Here is a 26,594-nt window from a genome sequence, read left to right as displayed (position 1 = left end):
TGAGGGACACAATATGGAGTCATCTGCATAAGGGATGAGTGAGTTTTTCATCGCATTTGAGAGGTCGTTGATCGAGATGAGAAACAAGATCAGGCCCAAGACACTGCCTTGGGGTACTCCAGCCTCGACTGGGATAGGAAAGGAAAGGAGAGGGTTGTACTGATTGCAATGTGATGACTGTGTGAGTGCATAAAGTCAGAAATCCAGGAATGAAGATGGTATTATATGTCGCAATGAGAGCGATTGGCATTCCTCTTCTCACCCCATCATTTGCATCTATGATTTTTTTTTTTGTCAGTCTGTTTCTCCCTGCCCTTCAATCCATCTGTTGCTCTGTCATTTAGCTCTTCAATGAGCGTTGACCTCTGTATAGAAAAATGTGTTCATACAAAACATGAGAACTTATCATTTGTTCCAGAAAAGAGCATGTTAATTTTAAGGTTTTGACTCTACTCATAATGGTATCGCAACGTTTCAGTCTTAGCCATGAGTCCCCATTATTTTTTTTTTATTTACAGGAGTGAGGCTCATGGAAGAGCAAGGTAAAACTGACAGTTGGAAAAGCATCCAGGGAACGAATGGACAGGAAAAGGGGAGAAGGGGGAAGGAAACCCTGAAACTAGCAAGTAAGATGGTTCTGTTAGGAAAGGTCAATGGGGAAATAAAGGTCATGGCTCAGAATTAGGAATGACAAGAGATGGTGGCAAACTGCTTGCTTGAACCCCTGGAGGGAAGAGTGAGACAGAACAGCCTCAGGAAAGTGGTTCTGTAGACCGGAGAAGCAAGGAATAAAAGAATTGAGGTGTGTTAACAGACAGCCTGGATTTTATAAGTTTAACTCAGAGGGGGTTACTGGAAGAATGTGTGCATCATGGAAGAGAGAAGGAGGGTCGGAGGACTGAGAGAGCAGAGGGAGCAGTATCAGAGAATAAACGGTTAACTCCCCCTTTGAAACTATGTCCTCCTTCCAAACTTTTTTCCACCTTCACCAGGATTCTATTTAGTTCAGCCATGAGATAATAGGTATACATGATACACACTCTTATCACCTTCACATTACCTTTTTAGCTAGAGTGATGAGTTGAAGTCAGTTTATTCCTGACACAATAATAAATCACATATTGCTCATTCCATAAAGAAGCATTGAAAATAATGCATAATGACTAAATTTACACAAGACTGGGGGAATCGGTGTCAATATCAAGACAAAACAATGATGTCTAATCTTTTTTTTAATGATTGCACAATTCATTGTATGTTTATCATCCTGGATTTATTATCCCTTTTGAATAATCGATCCTTTGATTAATTTTCAATCCCAATGTTGTTCGAAACTTTTTAATTTCCCAATGTGATTAAAAAATATAACTTTTACTGATGTTATGAAGAGTTTTGTTTTTCCATTTTCAGGCAAAGTTTTGAGCTCCCGTCTGCCACTGACGAATAAGGGCTGGTTCATTGGCCTCATGTGTGCTATTGCCCTTCTCGTCCTCATTCTGCTCATCATTTGCTTCATTCGGCGAAGCAAGGGTGGAAAATATCCTGGTATGTTTTCTGGAGTTGTAGCTGAGAAAAATTTCAATGAGTGAAGTACCTGTTTTTCACTGTGTAATGCTCATGGAAAGATGTGTATGGGCAGAGGTCTTTCCATGAGTATGTATGTATATATGTATGTATATATATATATATATATATATATATATATATATATATATATATATATATATATATATATATATATATATATATATTGAGCGTAGTGCAGATAGGAGAAGGACATCAGAGGAAAATGTATAAAGTAGCACAGTATATGTGTCTTCTTCATCTTAAAGTGCTCATTTGGCAACACCAAACAGGCCATGTTGTCCTCGTAATGAAACAATTTTTAAAAATCAAAAAAAATCAAGGCTCCTGTGACAGTATAAGTGATTCCCATATTTTCTTCATGCATCAAAAAGTTTAGATCAAAAAATTTTGAACCAAGCAAGTGGAAAATAAGTTCAAACCCACACCTTTAAAAACTAACTACTCCTTTTGTATTGATCATGTGAAACACAAAATTCATTTTCCTCCTTATGTTGTGCAATAAATAAATAAACAACAACAAAGAGAGCAATCAGACATTGCAGACCCTCGCCAGGACTTCTTTTGAGTGGTGTAATTTTATAAGCTTTAGGGTAAATCCGAGATGGCTGCCAAACCATGTGACCTATGATATCATATGTGTGAACCTTTTTTTCCGCATGGACAGGCAGTCATACGTGTAAAGTTTCGCCTCTATTTGTTCAGCCACTTCAGCGAAGAAGACTTTTGAAGGTTTCTTTTATCTTTAACAATATGGCTGCCGAATCAGGTGACCAATGACATCATTTTTTTTTCCTGTGGACCATATTATTCCTAGATGACCCTCAAAAATTTTTTAACTGATCGGATGTGGCGATCTACATATGCAATTATGACGTCGTAATGAGGGCACCTATGACCTAAAAACATCACACTCATTCCCCATGAGGAGTACTTGCTACGTGCCAAGTTTCAGAATTTTTTCTTTGGTACGGTTTAAAAGATACAGAGGTACAAAGTTTTCCAATTTTCTAATATGGCTGCCACAGCACATGACATATGACGTCATAATTAGCAATATAACATTCTGCACGAGTAGTTGCATCAATGGTGAAAAGTTTGTCTCGATCCAACAAGTGGTTACATTGAAAAACACAAAAATTCTATGCTGACAAACAGACTGCCAGACAAACAACCAAACAAACAAGCCAGGAGGCGACATGGGTGGTCGCTATATAATTGCATACTAGTCATACAGTTTTTGACGGATCGGGCTGAAAATTTTCGACAAAGAGGTTGATTATAGTGTGCATAAAAGTGCAGAAGCTGATTTTTGATTAAAAAAAAAAATCTGATTTTTTTTCAAAAAATTAAAAGTCCCGTTGCTAGGCAACGGTGGCGTCCATAGCAACGGTGCTCAAAAGCATACAACTACATCCTGGTATGAACCTACCAGTCAAGTTTCATCAAAATCGGTTGACTCCTCTGGCCTCCAGAGCTGTCCATTACATACAAACAAACAGACAGACGGAAAACCTGAGCATAAGGGTAGTCTAGCGACGCGACCACCCAACAGACAGACAAACAAACAGACCCAAATGCAACATACTCTCCTCTGGCGAGGGTAATAAGCAATACATCCATTCGATGTTGCAATTGAATCCATTAGATTAAAACAATCACATTCACTTCTATGAACCATTTAAGGAATCCTTTACAAAACAACTATCGAATAAAATAATACAAACTCGAACATAAAAACATACATCCTAAAAACAACATTACATACATTGGTGAGAAAAAGTTAGTGAACCCTTTCAAATTTTCTTTATTTATGCATAAATTTGACCTAAAATGTGATCAGATCTTCAACTAAGTCCTAATAATAGATCAAGAGAACCTGATTAAACAAACTGCACTGTTGTGATAATTCCTTTTAATGTGCTGGGTATGATGATGGTGTTATACCAAAAACAAAAGAAATCTCACATTTTAAAATGCAATGATGTGTTGTAAATGAAGTCCATTGATAATTAATCTTCTGTTGTCTCTCGAATAGTTAGTGAAGAAGAAAGATTTAGTGGCGTCGAGCTGCCACGGCTTTAATGGCATCGATGTTGGCAAGCAGGAGAGGAGACTCATTTATTTTGTCGTGGTTATTCACCAAACAAAGAAAATCTCCTTCGCTCAATTGTCTTGATGATGTAGAACAAAAGTCATTATTAAATGTCGACGTGCTGAGTGACTCGTGAATGAGAAAAGACTTGTAAGGAAAAGTGCGCAAGCTTCTCATCTTGGGATGACGAGCTCTCATCAAGTGCCTCCCAGTGTCCTCTACGCCCATTGGCTTTGTGGAAAAACTCCACTGAGTGGCTGCTAGTGTTCACACCTTTGTTTTATTATAAAAATTAGCAAAAAATGCAAAGAAAAATTAACGAGTCACTCCAAGCACACACACACACACACACACACACACACACACACACACACACACACACACACACACACACACACACACACACACACACACACACACACACACACAAAAATCTACTTTTCATTTATGTATTGAGAAAAATGATCCAATATTCAATTTCTTTGTCGGAAAAAGTATGTGAACCTCTACATTCAGTAACTGCTGGTAACCTTGAGAAACAATAACTTCAGCCAAACATTTCATGTAACTCTTGATCAGTCCTGCACATTGGCTTGCAGGAATTTTTGCCCTTTCTGCCTTGCGGAACTGCTTCAACTCAGAAATATGTGGGCTTTCTTGCATGAACTGCTCGCTTAAGGTTCTGCCACAACATTTAAATTAAGTTAAGGTCTGGCAACATTTAAAACTTGGCCATTCCAAAACACAAAATCTCTTCTGCTTCAGCCATTCTGTTGTAGATTTACTTGTTGGTTTAGGATCGTTGTCTTGCTGCATGACCCACTTTCTGTTAAGCTTCAGCTCACCGACAGATGCCCTGCCATTCTCCTGTAGAATTTGCTGGTACAATCCATAATTCATGGTTCCGTCAATGATGGCAAGCCGTCTGGGTCCTGGGGCAGCAAAGCAGCCCCAAACCATGATACAACACCATGCTTCAAAATTGGGATGAAGTTCTTATGTTGGAATCCAGTGTTTGGTTTTTGCCAAACAAAACGTTTCTCATTTAAGCCAAAAAGTTCCACTTTCAACTCATCTGTCCATAGAACATTTTTCCAATATACTTCTGGATCATCCAGCTGATCTTTGGAAAACTTGAGATTGGTGGCAATGTTTTTCTTGGAGAGCAGTGGTTTCCTCCTTGCTATCCTCCTGTGCACACCATTCTTGTTCAGTGCTTTTCTGATTGTGGACTCTTGAATACTGACATTAGCCAAAGCAAGAGAGGCCTGCAGATACTTGGACATTACCCTGTGGTTCCTTGTGACCTCCTGGATTATTGTACAACTTGCTCTTGGAGGTATTTTTTGTTGCACGACTGCTCCTGGAAAGAGTAACAATGGTGATTAATTTTCTCCATTTGTAGATTATCTGCCTGAAAGTGGGTTGGTGGAGCCCAACATCTTTAGAAATGCTTTTGTAACCCTTTCCAGACTGATGAACATTGACAACTATTTTTCTGAGGTATGATACACTTCCACAAACCTGTGTGGTGAAGACCAAACTCCGATGGTGATGAACAAATTTATGTTTTTTTATTTAGGGCAGGGCCACCCAAACTCGCTCCTGATTGTCATCCCATTGATTGAAACACTAGACTGAAATTACTCCCTTATTTGAGCTTATTAACCTGGAGGTTCACATACTTTTTCCAACAAAGAAATTGAATGTTGGATCATTTTGCTCAATAAATAAGTGAAAAAAGTCGATTTTTTTGTGTGCTATTTGTTTCATCAGATTCTCTTTATCTGTCATTTGGACTTAGTTGAATATCTTATGACATTTCACATATACCACATCACATTGAATGTCTGATACCACATCACATTGAATATCTGATCATATTTCAGGACAAATATTTGCAAATATACAGAAAATTCTAAAGGGTTCACAAACTTTTTCTCACCACTGTATATATTTATTGGAAATACCAAATTAATAATTCAAACACAGAAGATCTCTAAGAGAAATACCTTCATTAGACTCATCTAGAAAAGGAGTCATTGCATTGCCTCAGAGCACAAAGCAAAAAATAATTTCTGAATCTACTGGTTTTAACCCATGGAAGTCAAATCAATGAAAAAAATAAACAAAGAGGGAGAGGAATTTTCACAAAGTCAATAATAATCTAAGATTTCCTATCTATACAGCATCTTTACATAAAACTTCTAAATATTTAACATCCTAGCTAATCACATTACAAGCTGTCCTCACTATTCTATCGAATTTTCTTCTGTTGTCTTGAGCTCATCCATTGTACCATAAAATACTACAAAATGTTACAACAGATTGGATTGCAGCCTGATAAAACCAAAATAAAATATCCTTTTGAACATTAATAAATATATTAATAATTTTAATAATGAAGAGAACATTTGAATGGGGGCACAGAACCTCATAGAGCTGAAACCCCTCCCCCCACCACCCCACCTCACCCCTTAGAAGGTTGTCCTTTTTCTGAGGGACAACAACCACCATCACATATTAACTGTTTTGATTAATCATATTGTTTTTTTGTCCCAATTCTTCCCTTCATCATTCTAGTGAAAGAGAAGGAATGCTCATATCCAGACACAGAGAGCTTCCCTATGCGGGACAACATTTTACATGAATGCAGGTATATGTTTTTCAAGTCTTTTGAAAAATGTCTGCCTATCATCTCAAAACATTTGGAGCATTTATCAGTATCCAACATGTCTGTGCTGTGGCTCTTCTATCAATTAAATGGCCAAATAACTGAAATGTCACATTTCTTCCCCCCTTACCTATTATGTTGGCATAGAATACGCAAGCGGTAAGTATCGGCAAAATGTAAAATGCAAAAAAAAAAAAAAAAGAGAATGCAACAGCATGATCTCCATTTCAATTCCATTTTCCAAACATTACACATCACATCTGTATGTTTTAGTTAAACTGAATCGTCACTTTCATGCTGTTGCATGAACCATTGCCTGCAAAAAAGTAACAAAGGCCATTAATTGATTATTTATTCCTTCAAGATCTTCACAAAAGGGGCTGTCTGCTGATTAAACATGGAGAAAGGCAATGAAGTGGAGGGTATAAATTCAGAAAAAGGAGGGAAAAGGGTGTGAGGGTAGTTTGGGAAGGGAGAAAGCAGTTAGTTGGGAGAGGTGTAAAGGAGGAGATGAACCCAGGTAGAGTTTGAAACAGCAAAGGGCTTACCTTCAGGTATTTTTTATTTTTGGCTGCTTTATGTCACTTTTTTTTAGTTAGAAGAGCAGGGGGTATTAAATATTTATATTTGTATACACAGTACATATATACATGCAGTATTTACTGTCTGAAGATATATATATATATATATATATATATATATATATATATATATATATATATATATATATATATATATATATCTTCTTTCGGCTGCTCCCCTTAGGGGTCGCCACAGCGGATCATCCGTTATGATCCGCATACTGATTTAGCATAGGTTTTACACCGGATGCCCTTCCTGATGCAACCCTGGTCGCCTCTTATGACACACAGGGATATGGTACACCTATTCTAACCGGGGCATACACCGGGCCCAGTACAACTGGTACTCATTTCGCCGACATCGGAAGGATGGCAGGCTGAGTCAACCCCCTGGTGTTTTCGACTTGGTATATATATATATATATATATATATATATATATATATATATATATATATATATATATATATATATATATATATATATATATATATATATATATATATATATATATATATATATCTCCTGGTGTTGGCGCAGTGGTTAGGGCAGCGGCTTGGGATACAAAAGGTCCTGAGTTCAAGCCCTGTTGGGCCACTGAATTAATACACCAGGGGGTTGACTCATCCTGTCATCCTTCCGAGGTCGGCGAAATGAGTACCAGTATACTGGGCTGGTGTATACCTTGGTTAGAATAGGTGTACCATATCCCTGTGTCGTAAGAGCCGACCAGGGTTGCGTCAGGAAGGGCATCCAGCGGAAAACATGTGCCAAATCACTATGCGGATCATACGGATGATCCGCTGTGGCGACCCCTAACTGGTGCAGCTGTTAGAAGAAGAAGAAGAATAATAAATATATATATATATATATATATATATATATATATATATATATATATATATATATATGCAGTGCTAGAATGATATATTCAAGGATGCCACTCCAGTAATTTCAATAACAATACAGGTTATGATTAAATAAGTGGGGAAAATTAAGCATTAAACCTTAAATGAGGTGGTAAAATTTTGTACCACCACTCATTTACATATTGTTTCACAAAATGTGCATATCTGTGTTAATTGGAGTTCAATAAAATCCTTGAATTTTATTCTCATCTTATTCACAAGCCTGGTGTTGGCTTCGTGGTTCGAATGGCTGCTTTGGGATCTTAGGGCCCTGAGTTTGAACCATGTTGGCTGCTGATTTAACACCAGGTGGGGTTGTCTCAGCCTGTCATCCTTCTGAGGTTGGTGAAATGAGTACCAGTGTACTGGTATGGGGGCACAGCGTAAGTGGCATTGTTGTGCCCCAACAAAATGATAGCTGCCATGTGAAAGAAGATCTTGTGCATCAGATATAAAGATGCTCAACTATCTACATTATGTATTTATATAGCAGTATTTAAAGTTGGAAATGTATTCACAATTGAATGCAGGATTTCTGCATAAAATATGATTCAATAATTTTGCTGCTTTAACGGCTCATGTGCCCTTTTCACAGCAAAGTAAAAGCTCCTCCCTCACCTGCCCACCCCTCCCTTTCATGCGAATGGTAGTTGATATGATCTCCTGCCATGCATTGGAAGCAGCCCTGCACAGCATGGTTCATTTATGATTTCGAAAATAGCATTATACAAGATAGTCGAGTATTTAAAAAAAACGAGAAGGGCACTCGGTAGAGCGCATACCTCCACCATGTAATGTCTGATCCTCGAGAACATATCGGGCCCAATACATTTTTGAAATATCATGCTATACAGTTCTATATCGTTTTTGGCCCTATCTCCCAATGGTATGCCTGGTGTTGGCTTAATGGTTAGGGTGGTGGGCGTTGGATCCTCGGGTCCTGAGTTCAAATCCCGCTCATCCGTTGAATTAATACCAGGTGGGGTTAACTCGGCCTATCATCCTTCCGAGGTCGGCAAAACGAGTGCCAGCATGCTGGTTTACTACGTCAGAGTGGCGACCTGTCCAGGATTGTGCCCAATTGCCAAGGAGACTGCTTAAGCAGCACCAACGCTCTACACAGAATATGGTCCCAATCTCCTCCTCCTCTTCCTCCTCCTCCGCAATGGTGAAGAATCACTTCAAAATTAAATAATTCTCATATCCAGATCCAGATTCGGATCTTCACCAAAATCGAATCAATTTTCTCTTGCCACACACCCAACCTGTCCATCAAGTTTCATCCGAATCCATCAACAACTTTTTGAGATATCTTGATATATATTAGTTTAGCCCTATCTCTCAACGGTGAAGAATCATTTCATAAATTCTTGCATCCTGATCCGGATTCAGATCTTCACCGAAATCGAATAAATTTTTCCTTGTCGCACACCCAACATGTCCACCAAGTTTCATCCAAATCTGTATGCAACTTTTTGTGATATTGTACTGTATATTAGTTTAGCCAAATCTCTCAATGGTGAAGAATCACTTTAGAAATTCCAGTAGCCGGATCAGGATCCTGATCCTCACCAAAATGTAATCAGTTCGTCCTTGTCACACACCCAAGCTGTCCACAAAATTTTGTCCATATGCGTCCCCAACTTTTTGAGATGTCCTGCACACAAACGGACAAACAAACAGACAGAAAGGGGTGAAAACATGACCTCCTTCCCCCTTCGGTGGCAGAGGTAATAACCAAAGATAACCATTCACTTTCCTGACATTGTTCAGCACGAGCCAATGAAAAATCATTCACATTTCCTGGTTCTCTGTGGACACTCCATTAGGACTTGTAATGTCATCCAAATAAGGAACTCCTGAGCTTCTATTTTAAAACTGCTTGCTGGAGATAATTATGCCAATGTAGTCCCCCTATAATTTTCTCTATCAATCGTTTGAAGGTAATGGGAGCATTTTAAAAGCAAGTGGCATCACATTTTATTGTCAGATGATGTTGACAAAGAAAAATGCAGTCTATCACAACTTTCTGGATACATTTAAACCTGTCAATCTTCAGATCCAGGGTGCTAAACTGCCCTGATCCATTGATGGCATCCAAAGTATCATCAATATGAATCAAATGTTATATCATTTAGCCTGTAATAATCAATACAAAATCTAATTAGCAGATCCGTTTTCGTCATGAGTATCACCGGAGATGTTCAGGCTTCTTGGCAAGGCTCACTTATCCTTAATGCCTGCATCTTCTCAATTTGCTACCTGCTTTCTTGTCAATGACAACGATCTTGTGCTATATTTTCATTGCCCTGGAATTTCCTTCCTTGATCTTTTATCATCCACTGCGAGAGTCCCTCCTGCTGTTGTGCAAGCACAGTACACGATCCAACCTCACTGGCATCAACATCCAAGATGAATTTACCATGCTGACCAAATGTAGATTTTTAGTCCCTCAAATTTACCAGGCTGACAAATAGCCACAATCTTTTCTGGGCAGATGATTTATCATAGTCTCCAAATCTAGCGACAGACTGCTAAAGGATTTGGAGGCTATATTTGTTAGCGTCTCCAAATCCTCCATACATCCATGTCCTTCCTTTGTAAATCTGAACATCTCATTTTTACTTTCAAGGCCTTCATCCATAGTTTAGTGGAGTATATCACTTCCATATTTGCTGTTTCAGCTTAACACCTCAAATTTCTGGATTCTATGGAATCCAAAGCTATCAACATCATTGGCATCTCATAAAAGGCAAGCCTGGCATTGGCTTCGTGGTTAGGGTGGCTGGCTTAGGATCTTAGCGTCCTGAGTTTGAGCCCTGTTGGCTGCTGAATTAACACCAGGTGAGGTGACTCAGCCTGTCATCTTTTCAAGGTCAGTAAAATGAGTTCCAGTATTCTGATATAGGGGCACATCATCGGCAGCATAGTCCTGCCCCAACAAAATCATAGCTACCCAGCAGCCAAACTGCCATACACAAGAAGAGGATAAAAGGTGAAGCACAGGGCCTGTTGCTATCTTCTTTTAACTGTTTGGTAGCATCACTATTTTATCCAACCTTACCTTTTGTCTTTCTTCACCTAATCTTTCAGTCCTCCACCCTTACACAGTTTCTCTCTGATCCATAGATTGTTCGAGCAACCAATCCTTGTTAACCTTCCAAAATCTAGGCTTCATGCTTATCTCCAATCTTTTGTTGTTATTTTCTCCTGGCTGTGAAATCACGTTGCCGAGTTAGTAAAATCGCAATCATTCCTTCAGGTTTCAAGGCATCAGTACATCACCACCATCTCATGTCATCTTTAATCCCCACCCATGATTCTTTCCATACTAATTAATTAACACTACACCGACCCATTTTACTTGGAGGTTACTATCCTTTCTCTATCTTTGTATGTTGCTATCTCTCTCTCCTCTCTTCCTTTCCCATTAATTTAGCCTTCTGTTTCTCTGAGTTTGGTTGATCCCCACTGACCCACACTCAGTGTGTTACTTACTGTTCTGTCCTCAATCACCTTGCTTTTCTGTGAGGCTAAGTTTTTGTTTTTATAAATATTTCATCTTGCTTTGCCTGCTCTTAATCAGTCCTGATTTGACAAAGTAAAAAAAAAGTTTATGCGATAACTCTCAGTCAAAATACAAAAATATTTTTAGCGAATACTGTATCATGTATTTTCTGGAATACAGCACCAAAGAAGTTATCAAACTGGAAAATTCTGCACTAAAAGTACTTCATGCTAGATGTCAGTGGCTTCATATCCTGTCTCATCAAAATCACTTTTACTCTGAATTTTTACTTGAACCTGCACCGAAAATGGGTCTGTTAAAATATGACTATGTGCATTCAGGCTTGCAGCTGAAATTTCAAATTTTTGATTGAGTATCTTTGAATTAAACTCATTTGTTGAGCTATTGTGGAAAATTGTACTGCTGGCATTGTGGGCTAAAACAATGATGTTTGTTTACAAAATCACTGTCATTTGTCTCAGTCACTCATTATTTCTGTTTTTGAATGCAGTATTTCTTATCATATAAAGGCTTGTTGCTTTTATATCAATGGTGTTGCCATTTTAACTGTGATGTCCAGTTATCAACCCTATCTTTCTTCTCCTTGCTATGTGGACCGTATGCAGTGAAGAGGACAAGCCACTTCGGCCTGTTCTACACACAGGCTCATCAGAGAGTGGGGGCAGAACTCCAATGGCGCTAAGTGGTCTGTCACCAACTGGCGACAGCCCTCCATACAGCGAGGATGAATCATTCGTTAGACAATATGCAGACCACAGACAAAATGGAATTACCCGGTGCAAGGGTGGTGCTGGTTCTGAGCACATTTGTTAATAAGCAAGGCCTTTAGGACTAAAAGTTTAGCACAAGACCAGGTTGTTTGTTACTCCGAAGCATGCCATGCAACACATTGCAGAAACCAAATCGTGTTGCGTGCTTGCGGGATTACAATGCAGATTTAAAATAAAAAAAAGGATATGCATCATTGCTCCATTAAATTCCACATTTAACACCAGCTGCCCTTGTTGCTTAACGAGATGATGAGAAAAGGAATAAAAAATAGCAGTATGCCATACCAGGGCAAAATAAATTATTGTAACCATAATGTTGTATATAATTATTGTGAAATAATAGAGAGCATAATGGATTTGGTGGGAGGGGGAGGGGTGGGGCGAGAATGGGGAAGCGTTGAAAGAGGAATACATCTATCCCTTTGGAGTTGCAGTGTGTTTAAGTATTTATCAGTTTTGAGTGTGAGTGTCTTCTTTGGTGTTTTCACGACTTGTACAGTAGTTTTGGTGTATCACCATTGTGCTTGCATCCATGTGTGAAGCCCGAAGTAGCAAAACATGATTCATGAAAACTTTGATAGGTTGTGATGTAAGCACACACAAACATTTCTCATCTTCGATCTTTGCACTACATATTTGATATGTTAATAAGAATTACTTGTTTTGTAATTTATTTAAGTAATGATGCAGTGTAGAACGCATTTCATTTTGAATTGTGTTGATAATTTGTAGAGTTCATTCATGACATCACTTTATACATTCGTGATCGATTCAAGGTCTGTGTGACTCGAACACAGCCATTTTTAGATAAGTGGATAAGTTAATGTTCAGCAATCACATTTAGCTTTATGCACAAGTCATGCAAGCTTTTAGAAACAGTCTTTGTTATCTCTAATGTACTGCTCAAAGCATATTTTATTTACTTCATCCAAAAAAACCCCCAAGAAAATGTTTCATTCTTGCATAAGAATGTCGTCGTCCCCCCCCCCCCCCCCCATAAACTCAAAATGAGGCTGAATGCATTATGAGTAAAATCTGATGCATTTTGCATGAGACATTATATTTCATCAGGACTCATTTGAAGTTGCATCATTTGCTGAGATTCTACATGTTGGAACTGCACTCAGTGTGTTTTACAACTGCATTGCAAATTGGAGTCTTTTTGCTCCCTTTGATACTTGTGTTGTTTTTGAATCTTGTGTAACTGCAAAAACTTTACCTGTAATTTTTTTGTGCAAAGGAAAATGTTAAACCAAGAGAACCTTGCTGTTTGCGTATGGGCCAGCAGGGGGAGAGAAAGCTTTAAGCAGGACCATAAATCAGACAAGGAACTATAAATCAAGCTACACACACACACACACACACACACACACACACACACACACACACACACACACACACACACACACACACACACACACACACACACACACACACACACACACACACACACACACACACACACACACCACTTTTCATGGTGTGACACCAGTATCATTTGTAACTTTCACTTTCCAACTGTTAATGGAGGTTAAGAGGGTATAGTTTTAAGATGTTTTTCATCAAACATTTCGACAACCAATATATGAGGAACTAATGCACAAGAAGAAAACTTAAGAAGTATTGATGAGGAATGAGGTTTTTGTTTTGGAATAGCAGCTCAGATTATACTTGTACAGGAAGAGGTATTCGTCAACAAAATGTATAAAAGTATCGAGCTTTTCCACCAGAAAATGCAAATTTTCCCATAACTTTTAATCATGAAATTTAATATTTATGATTCAAAATATTTTAAAGCATTTGTCAATGGCTATATTTTCAAAGACAAAAGTGAAGGCAGTAAGAAAGGCAAGAACAAAGCCTTTTTAATGATTGACAAAGAGCTGATACTCTATGTCCACCACCTTTTGGGTAGTATGAGGAATAAATCTGTATAATATGAAAGCTAAATCTTAAACGGTTTTTGAAATATTGCAGACACAAGCCAAGTTACCGAGATAGTTGCCATGCAACATAATTCAGCCAATCACAGCCATTATCTAATCAGGTTGAGATAATGTCATGGGGAATAGATAACTACAAGATGAAAGTTCATCATTTTTTGAAATATCACGTACACGAAAATGCATGGATGGATGACTGGTTGGTCGGAATAGCATTTTAATGCTCCCCGTCTCTGACTTTGTCGGAGGGGTGCGGGGCGAAAATATAATATTTATAGGATCATAAAGAAGTTAATTTTGTCACAACTTATTATATTTGTGAAAAAAGCCGAAGTATGAAGTAATGCATAAAACTGATAATTTATCATTCTCAGATCTGAAACGAATGTGCACCCGCATGCATATCAGAGGATTATCAATTGGTTGAATTTGAAACACGTACATGTTGAATTGTGTTCTTTGGCAAGTTAAAAGGGAGGAGACAACGAAAGAAAATGAAATGAATGGCTCACATGCCTAATTGTAAATAATCAGCAGCTTTGTAATAAAGAAGAGTTTTTGAAGTGTTAAGCTAATGTTGCACCCCATTCTACCAAAAACATAGGACGATGTCACATTGAAATAAAATGTTTTTTGTAAATACATTTCATTCTTCTGACTGTATTGGTTTATTTCATTTTATGACTTCACACTCATATAAGCCTCAGTGCCTTGTATAAGCTATTGTGTTTTTGCAGTTGCTTCAAAGTGAAATATATATGATTAAATGGGTATACATATTGTATTAGTATTTTGAGAGTTTCGTCCCATACGACTTGTTGCACCCACGTAGTGTGAAATATATCTGCATGAATAAATGCCAGTGTGTGTGTCCTCCATAACTCCAAAACCATGCAACCAAGCAGCCTGAAACTTTGTATGTATGGATGTGTGTGTGTGTGTGTGTGTGTGTGTGTGTGTGTGTGTGTGTGTGTGTGTGTGTGTGTGTGTGTGTGTGTGTGTGTGTGTGTGTGTGTGTGTGTATATATGTGTATATGTATATATATATATATATATATATATATATATATATATATATATATATATATATATATATATATATATATATATGTATTTGCATTTGATAATAGGAGTGATGAATGTGGAAAAAAACTTTATCGTTAAGAAATCGTTGCAGCCTGTTCCAAGTCAAGGCATAGTTGAGCAGGCCAAAAACATGTTGGCTTCATATCCAAGCAAGGTTACCTTGGATATGCCATAAAACCCCATTGAGAGTGTTGACAGAGGATGTGCCAGATAAAGGATATACTTAAATAAGGCCTTTGTTTATCTTAAAATGGGGTGTCTTAATTATCCCAAACATCCAATTTTCAATCATGCACTTCTTTGGAGTTTTCTTGGTATGCATGCAAAGTTTCAGGCTGCTTGGTTTTATAGTTTTGAGTGATGGAAAAGACACACACACACACACACACTTATTTGTATAGATATGCGAGGTGTGTTTTGCAGTGTGAATTTTCTTTAATTTCTATACAATTCCACACCCCTTGACCAATCCCTACCTCATTTTGCATACGTGCTGAGGGTATTCAGGGTCAGGTCAGAAGCAAACCCCACTCTACCCTCCACAAGGAAATTCTCTGTTTGTGTGTAGGTTTGAAAGTTATAGAAAAAAAACTGCCTGACCAATCTACATATAATTTTGCATTCATATTTGTGGTACACAGGTTTAGGTCATGGGCAGAAAAAATTGCCCCCAAAAATCACCTCACAAGGAAATGATCTGTATTTATGTAGGTCTGAAAATCAAAGCATAAACCACCTCGCCAATCTTCACCAAATGAACACATGCTGGGGGTACCACAGTCAAGTCATGGGCATCCAAAAAAACATCCTCCACTCTTACAGGGAAATTGTGTGTGTGTGTGTGTGTGTCTGAATATAATTTAAAAAACGGCTGGCCCAATCTCCAACAGATTTGCATACGTGCTGGGTTTCTCTTGGGGTTTCCAAGCTCTGATGAAGGGCAAAAACAAAAATTCCCCCCCACAATGAAATTATGTATGCATGTATGTGTCGGTCTGGAAATCATGCAATGAGTTTGTGAAGGATCTTTTGGGTTTCCTTGAATTAAAAAATAATTCCCAAATGTGCTGGAGTGGCACCGTTGAGTTATTTTATCGTACATCTAAAATAAGAGTAAATCACCCCAAAATGTGGGATTTATCTGAGTGCAAAGTACAGCTCCAGTCATCTGGACGATAAAACCAATTCAAGCAAATAGACTAGTCCACATGAAACCTTTCTCTTCTGAAACGTATGCTTTCCCGAATTTAATTCTCATTTGACTTTACAACCCACAAAGGGAAGCTGAAAGTTTTTGAACTCATCTTTTCGAATTGGTTTCTGTCTTGCTAAATGGTTGTCCATTTTTTTGTTGTTGAATTGTGCCTCATCGACAATTTGAGAGAGATAGGATTTTCTTGAACTTTTAGTGTATTTTATACATAGTTTATGATATGCGAGCAGTAATGTCAAACGAACTTCCCCAATCCGAAAACCAAATATTATCGGATTCAAAAAGGCCGGTGTTGTTACTCCAATGAGGTCCATAATGAAAGCAGCTGTTGGGTGTCTCACAAATCTTTTGAACACAGTCATGGAAACAAAAGATAGGAACAGTGCTAAACACACAAACAGCTGTGTAAAACACGTGTGTAAAGCTTTGACATTGGCCTCTGTGGTCGATTTACGACATTTTTGGACGATACAGCAAGTTGAGTACATTCCAGTGAATGCCGTTAAACTGATGACAGAGTACATGACAGAAACGATATAAATGTTTGGAAAATTACTTCCACAAGAGGATTTTTCAACAGTAGCAAATGAACAAATAAAGTCTGGAATCACCACGGTTGTGTTGCAAAACACTAAATGCGTTGCAACCACAACAAAACTGATGCTCAACAACAACCCAATTGTCCAAACGAGAGTTGCGAGTTTCAATGCACCGCCTTTGTTCGCGATCAAAGCCACATAACTGTACGGGTAGAAAACAGCCCAATGTCGGTCAACGTACATCAACCACATGGTGAGTGACTGCTGAAAGTTCGATGTGTGTAAACAAAACAACTGGAGCAAACACTCACTAAACGATATTTCCTGACGGGATGCAATTGTGCTATTTAAGACACAAGACATTCCCACAATGCCCCAAGATGTATCAGCAATTGAAGTTAAAGCAATATATAAGAGCATTGGGGAATTAAATCGACGGTAGACACAAGCTGCCATCACCCCAAAGTTTAAGAAAACAGAAATGAACATAATGGTGGTGAAAAGCAACATCACAAATCTTCGTCCATTGTCCAGATCAACACCCGAGATGTCCAGCTTGACCGTGAGTGGTAAAATGGAAACACGTTTTGAATTCATGATTTCTGTCAACAAAAATTGATTTGTTCCTGTTAAACATTTTTTAAATGTATGCCCAACAAATTGTACTTATATTCGATTAAAATCGACACACTAATCCTGAAATTCTGAACGGTGCATTGAAACAGTTAAACAAAGATAACCTGCTTTTTGTGGTTGTTTATAATATATCATGGGGTATAGTTAAAGGTTAAGAGCTATTATTGTTTTTGATTAATGTTTTACTTACTTGTTTTAATGTTGCACACAAAATAAGATTTTAGTGAAAGGAAGGTGAACTATTACTCTGCTTTTAACTCAGTTGTTGATAACCATTTACTCGTGGTGTAAACATCATGACATCCCTCCGGGAGTGAGGGTTGTAATTTGTCTACGTCACTCTCGATCTCTGGTTATGGATGAACGATACACAACGATATGTATTTATCTCGGAGTAAAATACAGTTCAATCTCATCGACTTTTAATGGAAATGAGAAAGCTCTCAACGAATAAACAAAATATTTGTTTCACACTTCAGACAAATGATGCTGCTCATTAACAGGAAAATTATTTTTATTATTTGTGAATTCATATTGAACTGAGATTCAATTTACAATTTATGCAGGAAGTTACTTCATCACTGAGGTACAGCTATCATGTCTCAGCATATGACAACGTGAACCTTGCCACGTCCTGCACTGCAAGTGATAACCACTTACACTATGGAAAAGACACCAAGGGATATTTTACCTCGAAGACAAAAATGCTCGCCCACTTGTCTCAAGTCGAAGGAATCCCGTCTGATGGATGCAATGCCCTGCATATAAAAAAAAAAACGATGGCGATGACTTATAGCTGTGTCAGGAATCACACACTGATGAACTAGCTCACAATCGAACCTGCACCTTCTGAGCTATCCTTAATCTCTCCAAACCTGCAGGGCTTTATGTGTAAAGTTTCTCATTGTTATGTCAGCCTGACAAACTGCAAGGTTTTATGTTCTTATATTAATAAGAAATACAAGACGGTGAATTGAACCTTTGCGAAACATGTTTGAGTATCAAAACAAAATGAGTGGGATTGTAGAGTTAAAATAATGAAATAGTTGTGAAGATTCTGAAAAAGATACCAGTTTAATCTATAAAGTTATTCAGGAAAGTAAAGTGAAATTAATTCACAACAGCCACTCAAGAGCTTTACATGAATATGATGTTCCCATTTTCGATGTTATTTCATGAAGTTGGCATATCAGGTTCAAAACCCACGTGCTGTGTTGCTTTGCCAGTTTACTGTGCATAAACTGTTGAACAATTTTCTTGTAAAACGAGTGGAAGTTCGTCAATGTCTCCTAATACAATTCCCCTGCAAGTGAGAAATGCAGGTTAACAATGCAAGCTTGTACCATCTGCTCTTCCTTGCTTCATCCCCCACCCTCAAGGTTTCTGCACAGCACACATGGTCCACCATCAACCCCCTTCTGGTGAAACTCCCTAAATCCTGCATCACTGCTCAACTTCGCTCATTTTTTTCCCCCTGCCTGTAGAATCAACTTCCACACTCTCTTCAATCTTGTTATTCCCTCTAGGTCTTCAAAACAGCTGTTCACCACGATCTCAGATTGTCTCAAATCCAAAACCATGATCTTTTATATGCTCGTTAACCCGCTCTCCCACTCACCCCAATTCCTCCTCCTTACAAATTTCAAGTTTTCTTTCCTGAGAGTTTCCTTCTGTATCCATATTGTCTATCTGTATATACATCCTCTCCTGGCCTTCATTCCTCCCACACACATTGTTTGTCCACTTCCCTCTATCTTGGCCTTAAACTCTGCTGTTGGTGTTTTCCCTCGCTCTCTCGACTGTTCATTTACTCCTGTTGCAGTCTCATCCATTCAGTGTACTTGTACTAGCTTTTCCATGTCTCGACTCTTTATGCAAAAAAACAAAAAAATTCCCTCAATCTCAGATCATGAAAATATAATCAGGTTACTGATTCCTATCTGTGACAATCAATTTTATTTCTCTTGATGTCAACTTAAAAGTAGAAGGTGAACATAAATAACATACAGGACGAAGACTTTGGCATCAAATCCATTACAAGACAAAAGACAAGTACATTTACTTTGCGGGACTTGAAGCTGTGTTTCCAGCAATGTGAAACATCACTTCAGATGGAAAATCAAAAAGGACAACATGAATTCACACTCACTTACCTGTTATTACTTGACCAGTAAGTAATCTCATTCTATTTCATTGATATGTATATATATATATATATATACACATACATATATATATATATATATATATATATATATATATATATATATATATATATATATATATATATATATATATATATATACGAACATGAGTCATAAGGGAATTTTGATGGGTTATTTCATGAGGAAGGATGAATTCACACTAACGAACCCCCAAGGAACAGATAAACCAAGCCGAAGGATTCCGTGAGTTTCCTCTCAAACAGGAGTCGTCATGCAAAACAAGCCATTTGGATTGTGGATTACTGTGGAGAATGGGAAACAATACAAGAAAAAAATATGCTGCAGAATATTATCAAATCAATAAAGCTCTTTCTAAGCACCGACTGATATTTTCGATTAGTTCATTCCGGGTGACATTGAAAGCTGAAATTTTGCCTGTCGTTGTACATCAAATCCAGTACACCGGGAAAAAAAAAATCACAGAATCATCGGACAACATCCATAAATGAAAATATAAAATAATGAAAAAAAAACAATGAAAAATAATAATAAATGTAATAAATGCAGTTTAGTGAACCAAGACAATGTGTGCTTTTTTCATTAATGTTTGCACGGTAATTTTGTGTGCTGACGGACATCGAAGCCGATACACCAGGAAAAATCACAGAACCATCAGTAGGCATCCGTAAATGAAAATATGAGTAAATTAAAATAAATAAATGAAAAATCAAATGCAGGTGAGCTCACCGAGACAATGGGGAAACACGTTACACACAATGAGTAAGCACACCCTGCTGGTATAATAATGTGGCACGTTCCTCAAAAAATATTTGCATACGTATTGCAAACATGCAGAGCAAAGGCACATGTGTTACTTGGTGATGACAACTCCACAAATGCAATCTCTCTTGGTAATCAAAATAAAGACCAATTACTGCACTGTGGTCCCAAGAAGGAAGCCAATCATAACAACACACACACACACACACACACACACACACACACACACACACACACATACACACACACACACACACACACACACACACACACACACACACACACACACACACACACACACAAACACACACACACACAATATTGTTGTGGGCCGCGATTCGGCGGCGATAAATGACCACCAGGTGGAGCAGTAGAGCCGCCTCCCACCGAACACCCGGAATTTAGGTCGTGACTCTCGGATAAGTCCGAAAAGTCACTGGTCCCTTCGAGGACCGTGGTCGCCAATATTTTGACGGCGTGAGGTGGTGTCCACTTGTCTAATTCCAATTTACCTAAGTACCCACGCCATCTAACTACCAGGGAAACCACACCCTCAGCCGACTATGTCCGAACTGAGTCGTTATCACTGACTCAGATCCTGCGTAACTGAGCGGAACTTACTAAAGCCGCGCCGGACCAAATGACAATGCACCGGCCCAAACGGCCTTACTATTTCTCAATACGCACCTTGCTCGGCCAATGAAAGAAAACACGAACAGCAAACTGGAACATTTAACACGGGGGTTTATTTATAACAATAATTGGGGAGGGGAGCACACCAAGAGCAGAGTTATCCGAATAAAGAAATGTAATGTCCAATGAACACAGGGCAATTAGACAGTTCTACTTAACAGACTGGTCCCTCGGACACACACACACAGACACACACACACACACACACACACACACACACACACACACACACACACACACACACACACACACACACACATACACATACACATACACACACACACACACACACACACACACACACACACACCCAAAAGAACTGGACCCCATCAAGTCTTTATTCGGTAGAGCCTGGCCTTGTTACCTTCCCACCTCGTGCGGTCTGGTCGAGCTTGTCCGGTGGTGGGACTCGCCGCCAACAACGCAGCACCAAGCGCCAGAGACCAGGGATGATGCCACGGATGCCAACCAGCACGGGAACGGACCCGGCGAGACGCCAGCAGGCAAGTCGAGGCTTATTTTCCTTCTCTTTCTTTGCGATGGGGCTAACCTTCCTTCGACGATGGCTCGCCACCTCGTCTTATGCTTCTCCTCCCCCACGGGTCGAGGGAAAACGCTCTGAGGTACTCTGCTCCGGATTGGACGAGGGGTTGTCGGGCGACTCATGGCCGCCGTTGATTGGATGAGTTCACGGTGGGCGGAGGGAACCTCACCCCTGTACGTGACACGCTGCATGCATGGTGTTGGATGGCGGTGGTGCGAAAACGAAGGAAGATTGAAGATGTAAAAAAAACCTGACGATAAAAGTAACTCGTAGCGCACACATGAGATTCCCATTAGACAGAAGGAAGGATTCTAACTATAAACACATACTTACCGAAATAACTAAACTGCGGGGACTGCTGTCTGTCTGTGTGCAAATGGCTTCAATTCGTAACAATATATTGGAAAGTAAAAATTGAATATCTCAAACAATTTGATGGCAGTTTTTTCTTGGCTGGGCCCTATCTAATAGCTTGGCAAGATACGAGAGAAGAATTGGTTTTTGCAATGTCATAATATAATGGAACATGGAAAGAGTGTTTGGCAGAGTGATTGATTTATGCCTGCATTTGCATTTTGCATTCACAGCATCTTGGAGTTACAGTCGTGGAAGTCCATAAGATCAGTAGTGAGGATGGCAAGATGAACACAAAAGATGATGTTAATGGATAAGAATGTAAAAGGTGAAATAAAATGCCCAATGTTTTTTGCAGCATGCCCCTAGTGCTTGGCACTTGCTATGCAGTAACATAGAACTCCACTCGTGCTTGTGACTTGCTTTGTATTAACAAGGGCAGATCAATGAACAATTAATATTTCGAGAAGCACCCGCTCCCTCTGGGAGCCAGCAAGAGGGTCATGTTATTATATTTATGCCTATTTTACTCAAAGGGGGCCCAGGATAACACAACCAAAAAATTGTTGCGATCGGTTCAGCCGTTTTTGCGGTGCCTGGGAACAGACATACAGACAGATGGTGAATTATATAATAACATTGTTATGGATATGGAAACCATTTGCATTCAACATACAGGTCCCAAAAGTCAGTAATGTCTTCAACTATGTTTGTAGTCAGATCCCTTTCCTTTTGTCTAGTGGAAGAATCAAAGGCATGCATTGCGATTTCATTTTAGTTCAGTTACTAAATCTTTACATCCAACGAACCCTCCAATGAACAACCAACAACCGTTCCATTCCCCATCATGACCCATTATAAACACTCTGACTTGCCAAGGCAGGGTCTTGCAGCCATTCCTTGCTGCTTTCTCCAGGGTCCCAATTCAATCTGGCGGTGGGTCCTTTTTAGCAAGTCTACAGTGGAGTGAACGGGTTTTTCTGGCCTGGCCGAAATCCCGCCCAGAAAGGGCAGACCCATGGAAGCCCCATCCAATCTGGGCGAACAGTGACATCAGTTTCACCAAGGCCCCTCCCCGCTGAGGGAGGTCCATAAAAGTTACGATGCCATCCTCAGCAGGGAGTTCTGCAGAGAGGAGTGAGAGAGCCTTCAGTGTAATGTTAGTTAGTGGGTTCGTTAAATTAACCAAAACGGATGTCGGTTTGTTGTTGGTGTTGGATGAAGGGACGAAACCTTTTGAAGGGTGCAGGAGTCTATTGACCGCCTTGGAGCGTGGCTGTGGAAATGTGCGCACTGAGTAGAGGGCACCGGAATAGTCGGCCAGAGTAGGCTATAGGTCCAAATGACCGAGTTAGTGTAATGGGCACGGGCAGCCCACGGAAACGGGACCCGGAGCACCAAAATGCCACGTGGGCATCAAAGGGGACACTGCCAGGGGCATTCCCCACGTTCATACGGAGTAGGTAGGCTCGGAGACAGCCTCAGCGACCCGGGGGTGCCGTAGTTTGAGTTCGGCAGATGGGTATCCTTGCCAATTGAGCCACGCTGCCCAGCCACGAAATTGTGCAAGAGCACGAGAGAAAATTTGTGGGCCGGGCCCAAATTAATAACGAAGACCAACACAGGCGATGGGAATCATGGTTTCTAGAACCGATAGTTCAAAGAGACAGGTGTGTTGAAAAGCCCCGGGGATAGATTAATGTTTAATAAATGCTAGGATAGATAGGAAACGTGTACCCCTTCGCACCAACCATCCCTTCGCTGTTCGTAGGTCGTTGAACTCACCTTGGGAAATTGCTGAAATCTGAGGGAGTTATTCTGAGGCTGCATTGGGCCTCGAGACGGATTCACTAGTCTCTTGCTCAATCTCCTCAAAAAGGGATCTTAGAGATTGGGGATAGATGGTCAGGACAGATTTGCCGAACAAATACGATAAGGGGGCTCGGGAAACACGTAATTATTAAAGAAAAAATTGTCCAAATTTTGTTGTTGTTTTGTTGTTGCAAACTAATGGGGGTGGGTATGAAAAAGGATAGGAGTAGGGTGAATATACTGATTCTGGCTCACTTTTCCCCATGTAAATGAATGGAGGATTTTCAGCGATTCATTTTTTTTCCCCTAAAATGTAAACCCCCTCTTTATCCCAAGGTATCTTTATTTGTCTCCCTTTTAACCTGGGGACACTTTTTTCAAATAACCAATGCAATAAGATAAAGATTTGTTCAAGTAGTAAAGTAGTAATGTGATTTGTTAAAGGTGATTCTAAAGAAATATCTGAAACATGTAAGCCAAGGGACACTCTTTTTCAAATAACCAATGCATATTGTTTAGCTCACTCATTGAACCTATAAAGATTTGTTCATTCTCAAATTCCTTCAATAGTTTAATTTTCTTTGCACAATAATCCCCATCTAAAATATTTAAAAACAAAACATTTGAATCTTTATATTTTTTAAGATACCCCTTTTGTGCCATTACGAAATGATAAACTTCTCTTAATGCTCTTGTTTGACAACCTCCTGAGCCACAGGTTATTTTTTGTTAAGCCACGCCCACTTTTCATAAGCTCCGCCCACCTTTACTCAGCCCCGCCCACTTTCCAATAAAATTTTATAAGCCCCGCCCACTTTCCCCTAAGCCCCGCCGACTTTTTATGCGGTATTCCATAAGCCACGCCCACTTTTGCTTAGCCCCACCTACTCTTACATAATTTCCAGTTCATCTCTGACTTACAAAGAAATCACCAGAAAATTCTTGAATGTTATGCTTTTGAAAAATTTGCCTGGGCTTGCCCAGGGAATTTCCAAAGGAAACCACACCCACCAGTCATTCCCTATAAAAGCCTCAAGCCCAGGATCCATTTTAAACATTTTTTTTTTGCTGGCAATGGTGTGCTGTGTGCTTGCCTGGAGATCGACGACTTGAATGGAACTAAACCTTCAAGTTGATGAACTGGATTCAAACCTCTTATCCATTGAGGTAAGATTTTATTTCCCTATTTTCAGTTTGATTTAAGCATGGACTCATTTAATAATTAAATAACTTAATTAATACATTATTATTTTCTCTCACAGGAAATTGTAGCTGAAAATACAGATTTTGCCACAACTTGGGGCAAAATTGTTGGCTTGGTTGAAGACCTTGTGAGCGACCAAGACCCACAGAACGAGCTGGGCCTTGAGTGGGATGACTTTGGGGTTCATTGGAGATCGACGACTTGTATGGAACTAAACCTTCAAGTTGATGAACTGCATTCAAACCTCTTATCTGTTGAGGTAAGATTTTATTTTCCTATTTTCAAAGTTTGATTGAAGCATACTCATTTAATAATTAAATCACTTAATTAATACATTATTATTTTCTCTCACAGGAAATTGTATCTGAAATACGAAATGAAAATATTGCTTTTGCGACAACTTGGGGCGAAATTGTTGGCTTGGTTGAAGACCTTATGAGCGACCAAGACCCACAGAACGAGTTCGTCCTTGATGACCCAACCAAAGAGTTATACCTTGGAGACCAGCAAAGTCCTGAAAAAGAGTTTTGCAACAATAGTACTCATTGAGAGTTATCAAGACAATACCCCCTGAACAAGTTATACCTTGATGAGCCAGAATACAAGTTTTACCTTGGAGACTCACAAATTTCAGACAATTTGAAAAATGGAGTTTTCCTTGATGATCCACAGTTATACTATGTGAGATCTATGTGAGCACTCAGATCAAATGCATAGATTGTATACAAACTTTTAAATGCTGTCATATCCAAAATAGGTTCTTTATTTCCATTACTTTCACACACCTTTTGGTAATACTTGTATGCTTCAGCAAAATCATTTTTTTCCCAATTAATTTCCAATCTATCTCATGGATAAAATGTTCCATCTAAAGAAACGCGAAGTTGTTTCACCTTAGCATTATCACTCAATGCATTATTCTTATCAGTCACAGTATCACCATGTGGCTTTTTAAAAATGATCCACAGATATCGTGGCTTTCCTTCCAGAACACCCAAATTCCACGTTGAAGTGGTTTGGTTGAGTTTAACGTGTTGACATCTTCTTTTGAGGTATGATACACTGAGTGGTTTCTTTGAGTTAAGTCTTCTATTCAACATCTTTTCTGTTTTAAGATTTGGAGTATATTCACTAATATACCAACTCATTTCCTCAATTACAAATTTACTCTGATCACCAAAAGCACTACCAACACCAAAAAGCAATCTATTTTCATTATCATTCCTTTGGAGTTGAAATCTAATTTTAAGACCATACAGAACTTTATCATGATCACAAAATCCAAATATACCTTTAAGAGGAACTGCCACAGTAAAACTAGTAAAACTGCCACAGTAAAACTCCTTTCCTTTGAGTATATCCAGGGTCTGTGGTTGTTCCCGTTGACATATCAGGAATAAAACCTTCGACAGACCCCTTTCGCATTCTATCACTGAATGTATAGAGTGTAAATTTCATCATTTCAGATACAGCAGAGACATAATC

At 39.0% G+C, this 26,594-nt stretch overlaps 1 protein-coding gene and 1 long non-coding RNA gene across 11 annotated transcripts in view; both read left to right on the top strand.

Moving 5' to 3' along the window:
• LOC147032529 (neuronal cell adhesion molecule-like) overlaps positions 1-13,606 on the top strand; it is a 486,552-nt gene extending 472,946 nt beyond the window's left edge. For 9 of the 10 annotated variants that reach the window (XM_085870245.1, XM_085870240.1, XM_085870241.1 and 6 more), the window contains 3 exons: positions 1,411-1,545; positions 6,263-6,335; positions 11,976-13,606. In XM_085870245.1, the coding sequence (XP_085726371.1) occupies positions 1,411-1,545; positions 6,263-6,335; positions 11,976-12,183 (416 nt within the window). In that variant the 3' untranslated portion in view covers positions 12,184-13,606. Of the gene's footprint in view, positions 1-1,410; positions 1,546-6,262; positions 6,336-6,500; positions 6,984-11,975 lie in introns of those variants that run through there. The other variant, XM_085870249.1, reaches the window with a different exon arrangement.
• An 11,335-nt stretch (positions 13,607-24,941) lies between these two features.
• LOC147032528 (uncharacterized) lies at positions 24,942-25,517 on the top strand. The gene is made up of 3 exons (XR_015052088.1): positions 24,942-25,072; positions 25,168-25,368; positions 25,464-25,517. It is a non-coding gene; the product is annotated as an uncharacterized LOC147032528 (long non-coding RNA).
• The last annotated feature ends 1,077 nt before the right edge of the window (positions 25,518-26,594 follow it).

This window comes from Eptatretus burgeri, chromosome 2, assembly GCF_056783735.1.
Source record: "Eptatretus burgeri isolate ZD-2024b chromosome 2, Ebu_testis_v1, whole genome shotgun sequence".
Taxonomy (NCBI): Eukaryota; Metazoa; Chordata; class Myxini; order Myxiniformes; family Myxinidae; genus Eptatretus; species Eptatretus burgeri.
The sequence above is the reverse complement of the archived record's forward strand: the minus strand, read 5'-3'. Positions and strand labels throughout refer to the sequence as shown.